General features: G+C 41.9%; 1 protein-coding gene across 4 annotated transcripts in view; it reads right to left on the reverse strand.

Moving 5' to 3' along the window:
* RGS7 (regulator of G protein signaling 7) overlaps window positions 1-8,621 on the reverse strand; it is a 578,369-nt gene extending 569,748 nt beyond the window's left edge. For 2 of the 4 annotated variants that reach the window (XM_036869713.1, XM_036869731.1), the window contains exons 1-2: window positions 8,303-8,620; window positions 7,222-7,348 (exon numbers count right to left, since the gene is read on the reverse strand). In XM_036869713.1, the coding sequence (XP_036725608.1) occupies window positions 7,222-7,299 (78 nt within the window). In that variant the 5' untranslated portion in view covers window positions 7,300-7,348; window positions 8,303-8,620. Of the gene's footprint in view, window positions 1-7,221; window positions 7,349-8,302 lie in introns of all 4 variants that reach the window. The other 2 variants (XM_036869722.1, XM_036869740.1) reach the window with 2 other exon arrangements.
* Window positions 8,622-10,092: the final 1,471 nt, after the last annotated feature.

Here is a 10,092-nt window from a genome sequence, read left to right on the forward strand (position 1 = left end):
TACTGAAACCGAACTACAAACACAAGACTTACTGCATTTATTTTAAGAGAGAGATACACACACACCACAGAAAGACAAATAAAGACCTGAATTCAACCTGTGTGACCTTAGACAAATCATGTTACTTCTCTGATCTTAAATTTCATAATCTGCAAAATTAAAAAGTAGATAAATTCTTAGTTTCCTTTTACCTCTGAAATTCCAGAATGCAAAGGCTTTATTGAGTTTACATAATATCTAAGTAACTATGCAGACTTCAAATATATATTAGATAATAATTCAAAGGGCTTATTAAAAATAGAAGAAGCTAGCTATATCGAACTAATAACATAAGACAGGACACTCATTGTGTCATAAAAATGGTATTACCAAAGCATCTTACAGAATCTGCCTTTTTAACTACCAGAAAGACGTGACTGGAGGTGGTTAAAATGTTCACATTTTCACCTTTATCAAAAAATATAGCAACATATTGGACCCCATGGAACATACAAGGTGTTTCATTAAATAAATAGTAATAAGAAAAGAAGTTATTAGACTTACAATATATAATGTAACTATTATATATTATAAATTATGTTATAATTATAATTGTATAATTATATTATTATTATAGCATTTTTGAGACATTCATTGAGGGTCTAACATAGGCTACCTCATTTTATCATCAAACAGCTCTATGAAGGAAATATTTCCTTATTTTTTGTCATTTTATACATAAGGAAACTGAAATGAAAGGAGTTAGGTTGTTAACCCACAACTGCAGAGCTAAACAATGGCAGAGCCATGATTTAAAACCAAAACCGCCCAACTGCAATGCACATGCTTCTACTTCGGCACACTGACTCCTTAAGAAAATTTTACTTGCTAATCACCAGGAAGGACCTAACATAAGAAGGCTTCTAAACTATTCCTAAGAACCCAGCTAGAACAAAGCTGCCATTTTCCTACATATTTTTCCGGAAGACAGAACAACTTATCTCCCTGGATAGGCACCCCCAGTCAAAATGTTTTCTAGCCTAGGCCAGGTGGCAATTTTAATGGAGCTGAAATAACCTCCATGATTGTCTATTAGAGTTCAAATGTCCTGAGACCTTTGTTAATTGAATTAGACACAAGACAAAGGGAATTAAAAAGAGGGAAAGTCAAATTTTCATATTGCCTTGGGCAAATGGCAGAGAAGTGGGTCTTTTTTTCCCTAAGGAACCGCATACCCACTTTAACATTTACAATTATTTTATACTTAGATTGATATTTTGTAAGATAGAAGCCTCTGTAACACTGACATTCAAATGCTTCCTTTTCACAGCTATGAAAGGGGGAGCAAGGGCCAATTACTTGTGCTGCTTGTTTTCCACAATATCGTTTTCAAGGAGACTTAATATTTATTATTAAGTCACTAAACTATCCAAATCCAAAATATTTTCATATTCTCTGCAGTGACCACATTCCATCAATCATACTACCGAAATATACCCTGCTTTCCATCACTCAATAGAGCCACAAAGGCTATTATAAGGCAATAAAATCCCTTCATAGCTTCTCCTTTCTACATCTGCACTTTCCTCTGATCAATTAGATGTGGGGAGGTTGGAGGTGAGAAACGGAAATAAAATTCAGGCCACAAATTCTTATCTTAATGCCACAAATAGCACTGATAAGCAACAAATGGTGAGGAAAAAGCTCCACCGTGGAAGGCTTTCTTGCTCCGAACTCAATTATTATCCAAAATTCAACATTAAATTATTACTCATAAAATGTCTCTGTCTACTTCTCAGAAGTATCATAGATGGTGGTCCTATCCTATCTCAGGACGCATTTGTGTCACTGAGGGAAAAACAGGTCTGCATTTGATTCAAACAGATTAAATTCATATTTATAGCAGACAACATCCTTTAGTCTAGGAAGGTGCTTTCAAATAATGCATATAGAAGACACTCCATTTTGGAATATTTTAGAAATGGAATTTTTCTGATGCCCGCCTCCCATCTGAGCCCCTAATTTAGAAATCTGAGGGGCCTAAATGCCTATTGTGATTATCCATTTGCAAACATTCCTTCCTTTTCTAACAGGCCTTTCTCTGGTTATCACTTAGAAATATTCTTTACTGTACTAACATGTAGCTGCACCCTATACCCAGACAGAGTAAGATAACTAAGGTTCAAAAATGTCAAAGGCTGTTTTTCATAATGGAGTTTGAGGAGGGAGGAATGTGACACCTTCAAGGTTGACCAGACTGGACAATCCTGAAGTGACAAATGCACTGAGTTAGTGCCAAAAATGTCAGCTAACTCACCACTAAGAAACTAGTGATGTCTGTGACTAAATCTTTTCCAAAGAAGAAAACTAGTCACTCCCCTCTCTTGCAGATATATCTGTTTTCACAGAACAGACTGACTTCAGAAAAAGCTTTCAAAGGCAATGTCTAGGTCAAGCCAATCAGCAGAGGTCATCTTCCTACTGGGCTGATAGCTCCCATTACACCTTTATGTAAGAAAGGCCGGTGGTCCCATCTTACTCTTCAAAAAATAGAGCAGTCTTAATCTTTCAAGACTAACCTTTTGCCACTACCACAATATGATACCGAGTTTAAAAGCACTTGAATGTCTGTGTATAACAGGTGCTCAAACAAGCTGGTACCTGCTCTCATCTCCAAAAGACATCATTTTCTCTTTCACAATTAAAATGAGCAGCATCTCAGGGAAAATTACATCTTCACCCTAGGTCTTTTTTAAAAATATTTATTTATTTATTTGGCTGCATGGGGTCTCAGTTGCGGCACACGGGATCTTTAGTTGCGGCATGCGGTACCTAGTTCTCTGACCAGGGATCAAACCTGGGCCCTCTGCATTGGGAGTGCAGAGTGTGCAGAGTCTTAACCACTGGGCCACCAAGGAAGTCCCCGCTTAAGTCGTTTTTGAAGAGTGAAAAGGAAGAAGCAAACGGAATGAGAGTGACTAGATGGAAAATGAAGAGAGAGGAGGGGAAGAGAGAATGGATGAGGGAAAAGGTGGGGGGGAGGGGAGAGGCATAGTGAACTTTATAGGTTTGCTATTTCCAAAATATGTGTTCATTCCACTACAACAGTGAATGAGGAAAATATTTTCATTTTCTTTTCTGACAACCGGAGGATAAACGGTTGCTGCAATAATAACAGAAATTATTGGTCATTTTGAGCATTCTTGCTAGTAAGAAGCCAGCATACCAGCCAATATGAAATACTGGCCCCAAGGTGCCCTAGAAATTTTGTTTTTCAAATGCAGGAATGTCAGCTTCTGGACAAAAAGTGATGTATACTGTCTAGTGGGCAGCATGCTGGCCAGACACCAAATTTAGAATGTGTCTCCTTGTAACCCTGGGTTCTAGCTCAGCGATCCTTTACAGCCAGTACCACCCCCAGGAATGAGAGTTCTACCCAAAGCAGATCAAGAATGAGAGTAGTGTTTGAGTTCTGAGTTTTCACCTTTACATACATTTCAAGAAGCTAGTCCGAATCCAAGGTGAGTTGGAACTAGGTGGGTCTCTTCTTAAGGAAGTTGATTATTTCTATTCCATTCTAGTTAAGGCCTACCTGAAGGGAGCTTAGGAAGCCCCAGAAATAAAAGTGGTTAAGCTTCACATTTTATAAACTTTTGAATGTTTTCAAATACATAAAATGACATAACCACTCTAACTTAATCACTTGCTTATAAAAAAAAGCAGCATTATAAATTGAAAAATCGGTAAGGAAAATATTTTGTCCAATATGGATTTTTGTAATGTACCTCTGATATCAAATGAAGCCTACAGAGAGCCCTCACATTAAGCCAAAAAGGTACTGGCAAATATCCGAGACTGATTTGCAGGTACCAACCCTGACTGTGAGGCAGTGTTCAGACAGGCTGGGACCTGGGACCCTTTGCTTCAGTGCTTGCACCTGGACGAACGTCTCCTGGAGCAACAGAATACAAAGAAACTATAAGGGACTAAAAATAACTGCCTGCATGTGCAGTTGGGGCAAATTATGAAGAAGATACAAAAAGACCAAAAACCCAACTGCCACTTCTGAGGTGTCCAGAGCAAAAGCAGGGTGCTGTACATGATCCCTGCACCCAGCACCACCAAGGGAGTGGGCAGACGACCCAAGCCACCTCTCCAGTCCGACCCTCGGATCCACCCCTACCCTCACCCCATTTAAGGGACCAGCTCACCCTCCACTCAGGCAGCAAGCAAGGGGAGCTGTTACTTGTTTTCACCCCCCTGTGCTGCAGTGGGAGTCCCAGTAAACCCTTGCCTGAATTTCTCATCTGGCCTCTTATCAATTTCTATTGATTAAGGAGTCCAAGAACCCTGGTCGGTAACAGTGTTACTAATGCCTGTAGCCCTCACTATGGCAGCACTCACTCTGCCTGGAGGATCATAGTTCTACCCACTGAAAATACATTTTTCCTGAACATCGCTAAGGAATTCTCCATGGATAAAAGATCCCTGGAACTTTCCCATTATTTGGAGGAATTCCAATAATCCATATGAGGATAATCATAATGGAGAGACATCAGACGAACACAAGAAATTCACAAATCCCAGCTCTTTTCTGTGCATTACACTTTGACAACCATTCACTGTTTTCTATCCCGCACAAGAATGCTCCTAAACCTCATTCACAACCTACCGAGAAAAAATGGAAACAGCACGTGCATATCTTTAGTAGGTATAAACCATCAGAATCCTGGGCAGTAAACAGGAGGTGGCTTGCAGGGAGGGGAAATGGTGAGAACACAGAACCCACTTTTTAAGAACTGTGTTTCAACAGTGAACTAGAAGCGGAAAATTGGCATGAATCGATAAAACAGCAATCTCTCTATCCATTCTCTTCACTGATACTAAGCAACGTACCGTGAGGCTAAAGCTCTTTCCTAACCTTTGACTGACTTCATGATTAATAAGCATTTGTAACAAGTCGCTTATTCTTTCATGCAGGTTGAGCAGCTGACATATGGAGTCAACCTACTCCTTTCCTTTTTACCCCTCTCCAACTATTCCGCTGTTCTTCACATTAAAATCTGGCCTCTACTGAGAAGATATTATATGTCAAAGCCCACATAAGATACAAAAAACAGAGGTAAAATGGTCACATGACATCATGTTGTATGTCTGCCTACAGACATGGACCATTTGACTTGGTAACCAGCAAATGATAACCAAGAGCAACTGTGTTTCTTTATACAAATTATCTGGTATTTCTTTACATATTATTATTTATATCGCAAACAAAAAGATATATGTTCAGAGAATAAAAGGATAGACAGGCAATGCATAATTAAGCACCGAGTAAAATTTACTGGTGTTAACAACTTTTTTCCAACAATGATTTATCAGGGAAATCTTTTCTAGAAATAAATTGTATGTATCATTACCCTAAACAAAAAGCTAGGAAAAGGAGGGCAAAGAAGTAGCACAAGCAGTTCCAACCTTACCCAACAGAATAACAATGCTTAAAAGAATGAGGCATTACATTCTCTCCCTGAAGTCATCATAACCTGTTAATTTATAAGTAGCCCTAATGGCAATTTGATGCTAAACAATTTATAGTGTTTCAAAATTAGCAATATGAAGCTTAGGTACACTAAATAATCCAATAACTATCTATAAAACTCCTAGGCTCATTTTTCACTTATTCTCATGATAACTGACTAAATGAGACACAGACTGATGTCACATTAACTTTATTTCTAATCAAGATTAACTGTTAGATGTCCAATCAATTCAACCCCTGATCTTTTAATAGCGAAACAGAGAATATAGTGCTTGACCTAACAAAAATAGCTAACTACTGATAATTTTACAAAAGTCCAACTCTCGACATTGCACAAACCTGTAAGATAGAATTTACAATTCTCACATCTTGCATATTACAATATTCAGTCATACAAAACAATAAAGAATATTATAACTTCTTTAAAAAACACATAACTGCCCCCAAGATAGTTCTTCTCAGAACCAAATCTATACAGAATGGGCAAATATCCAGTAATTTCAATCAATGTAGGAAAATAATAGTAATAACTTAGGCTCAAGTGGATTATTTTCTTGATTTATCCAGTTGGCATGCTTTAAGACTAAAATAGGCAATTTTTTTTCCCTGTGGATAAAAAGTTTTACTGTGCTATCCCAGACCCACAAAAGTGCATTCACAGGTACACAATACACTACGGTCTACAAGGCTAGCATTGACAGGATGCCCGTGCATATTCACATCAAAGCAATAACAAGATTTCCTCAAACACATATCATCACCACCTCTTAATCATCCTGGCCCACATAGAAGGAGAGTTTTCATTTAGTATAGGTCAAGGTGGAAAGCTCTTCACCTTTAGTCATAACCAGCTCTGATCCTCTAGCAAACTCATCCTAGACTCTTCAATGGGCTCACACTTATCAAAATCTTTAACAATTTCCTTCGTTTCAAGGTCTGATTTCCTTTTTACCATTGCTAGTGTTAACTAAAGAAATCTTGCCCCATAAGCACTACAGATAATATGCTAAAGAAAAATAATCCCAGCATAAAATGCAATAGAAACAAATGGTACAGAAGTTAAATAAAAAATACTGCTTCCTTAATTTTAGTAAGATTGTTGACTATAACCAGAATGAACTTACCTAAGCAACCACTCTGAAGCACATACAATATTCAAATACACCTTTATTATGGTGGCTTTAAAGCTAAGATTTAACACACAAAAAAACTGGAATTGTTTAGTTAAAAGTAAAATTATTAAACCACCCATACATTCACAGCCACATTCACACTTGCCCCAAAATTGCAAAGTAGTCTATTTTCATTTCTAAAATGTTATACATTTATATAATCATTATAACTTAAATGCTTAGAAGGAGTATAAGAAAAAGCTTCTAAAATCTATTACAGATGCTATCATGTATGTAACAAACAAAATATGTGGGATGTCCAAACTTGCTGCTATTGCTGACTGCAGATTAATCTATGTAAGATCACCAGGGAAAGTGTGAGAACACAGTATGAGTAGCCTCATTTACTTCACTGTGTCTCTACACATATGCATTACTTGAGAATGTCAGATCATCCTCAAGTATAATGTGCAGTCACTGGGGATCTGGAGAATCCATAAGGCCACAAAATTGATATATACTCTGATCTGAGGGAAAAAAAATTCAAGGAAGCCAGAAGTTTCCCTTTTTCCACGAAAGTGAAGAAATCCTTACCTTTCTGTACACCAGCATGTTGGGTGATTCATCTGCCACCCCATTGCTGGTCTGCCCATAATTATTCCCCTGGGCCATGTCACCACACACGTGGTCCACTCTTAGATACAGGAATTATCAGTCCTCCCTGCAAAAGTCAGAGAGACATCAGTGAGATCCTAATGGTAGTACTTAAGAAGGTTGACTCTTGATTCATCTTCCCCATCCACAGCACCCATCCCACAGTGGAGCATGCTTAAATGCTGGGGCTGGCTTGCAAGAAATAGCACAGAAATAGATTTTAAAAAAAAACAAAAAACTGAATTTACACCTACAGTACTCCCAGGGAATTATAAGTAAGAAATGACAATCTTTTAGTTAAAATAGTCATTTGACTATGGTCTTAATTGACTTGATTTTCTGGGTACTCATTTTTTAAAGTGTTTAAGGCTCACTAAAAAAAAAAAAAAACCACGGTTACCATTTCCATCCTATGAGTTCTCTTCTCTCCCAATACTGCATCTCCACAGTATCTTCGGTGTTTTCCCCGAATGGGCAGAAAGGCAACACCCTGTGGCAGCACACTTTCGCCCAGGTGTCTGCCTAGTTTCCCGCATGCAGGCGCATCAGAGAGGCCCATTCCCCGAGCCATTCTCCAGTCATGTGTTTCGTCTTCATTCCCCTAGGTCTCCCGCACAGAGTCAGGGCAGCTTCTCCGACTTTCACCTGCCTGCACTGCCGGCCACTGGCTCCTCTCCCCTCGGCCCACTCGGCTTCGGAAGTCACGGCGTAACCCTGCCCAACCTTTGCAAGAAGGCATCAGAAGGTGTCCCGGAAACAAGACCAGGTGGGAGGTCGGCCCTTTAGGCAATTACCTGGGTCACCGTGAGCAGCACCTAACTGCGGAAGCCTCAGAGTGACCAGGCACAGAGGGGAAAACAAGCAAGCCCAGCTCGCCTGCTTGGCTCTCACGGAGGCAGCAAATGGCAGGCGAGCCCGAGCCGCGCGCGGGAGCCGGGCCAGCGGCAGTGTCAGCCCCGAAGACCGGGTCGCGGGGCTCCGGGGCGCCGCCTCCCCCCAACCCCCACCCCCAGCCACGTACCTTCTCCTGAAGGTCGCGGCCCGAGGCGCCTTCTTCCCGGCGGCTGGGTGCGGCGGTGTCAGCGCGCGGCCAGCTTCATCACCTCCGCGCGGGCACAGGGCTCTGACGGCCCGCGCTCCGCCGCTCCCTCCTTCGCTTCGCTTTGCTCCCGGGCTCTCGGACCACGAGCGCGCGCGGGACCGAGACGCCCGGCCCGTGCGCGCGACTGGGGAAGGAGGAGGGGACTGTCACGTGGGACCCGGCGTCCGTAGGTGCTGGCTAGGGGGCGGGGCTCGGCTCCGCTCGGCCTCGCGGCCCCTCCGGCCCCGCCGCCCAACAGTCTCCGCTGTGGGAAGCTGCCGCCCTGGCCCCAGCGCGCGCAGCCCGGGCCCTTGCACACCCGGCCCGGCGGTGCGCGCGCCGCTGAAGGCCTGGCGATGGGAGTGTAAGCCGGAGAACAGGAAGGGCGATGGGTAGGTGGGTGGATGGATGGAGGCATGCAGGAATGGATGGAGCCCCTTGCAGCCGGCAGTTTCGTCACGTGCCTGATGACTTCGCTGACGGTGCGAGGGAAGCAGATGAGTGTTCATCGTTATGCTTAAATAACGAGAGTAGAGAGATACTGAGACATCCTAGGAGTGAAGGAAATGTCCAGGATCAAATGAGTCATTCAGCCCGTTTGCCTGCGACTTTCACAGCTTCCTCCTAAGTTAGAGAAACGGGAAATGATCTGGAGGCTGCCAACTCGAGGTGAACATCTTGCCACCTGTTAAAATGAAGGCACATCCCCAATATCTGGTTTCTCTCTCTGACAGATGGTGCTCAGAGGAACTTTCACCCACTCACTCTCAACCTCCAGCAGTTTTCAAAGAAGGTGTGGGGTGCTGATCCCCCATAATTATTCCTCAGGTTGCTGTCACTAATTCTTTTCTGTAAGGATTAGAGCCACATTAAGAAGAAAAATCACTTGTGTCCCAGCTATAGTAAAGAAACTTGTGTGTCCAGCTTTCAGGGACAGGGTTGTGAAGTTATAAATATCTGAAGTTGTCCTTCCACAGCTGGGCCAGGTGTGGTGGAGAGACAGAAAATAATCAAGCCAGCCCCTCCTAACATCCTAGGTAAGAATAGAACTTACCCCTGGTCAGGACAACTGTTCAAAGCAAACCCAGGGGCCATGTGCACCAGTGCATTTCCCCAGTCCCACCCAGGTCCTGTCAGGTTTCACTCAGGGAACAAATATTTATTCAACCTATCCTCTGTTCTAAATACTACGGGGCAAAGATTACTAGCCCAAACTACATTACACACACCCTAGTCTGACCCATCTCCCACTCTTCCCCAATTCCCAAACTCTTTCCATGGTGTGCTCTGGAAATTGTGATCTTTTTCAGCAAAATTGCCATTTTTTCAAATTCTTCTCTATATATGTCCTTAACCTTCTTACCATAGCCAAAAACTACCTCTTCCCCTTTGGCTCCTCTCTCTTCCCCTTCACTCAGTCAACTCCGGGAAGTTGTCATGAACTGGATTAATAAGTTTGGAAAGAATAACTGGGCATATTCACTCATTTTGGAAATTTTTCTCTTAAGGAGGAACTGCCTGAAACAAGCAGTCTTTCTCCTTCACACCTCGAGATAGAGGTTCTGTCCCTATAGGGGGGTCTCACCCAAGCTCAGCACTGATGGAACATTCCCACCAATCAACAAACTAACAGAATAGAGCTAACATTTCATATTTTATGAATGAGGTGTAAAATATACCCCATCCATCTATCCACCCATCATATAGATATTATATCTATGTGTAGATTA

Source organism: Balaenoptera musculus, chromosome 1, assembly GCF_009873245.2.
Source record: "Balaenoptera musculus isolate JJ_BM4_2016_0621 chromosome 1, mBalMus1.pri.v3, whole genome shotgun sequence".
Classification (NCBI taxonomy): Eukaryota; Metazoa; Chordata; class Mammalia; order Artiodactyla; family Balaenopteridae; genus Balaenoptera; species Balaenoptera musculus.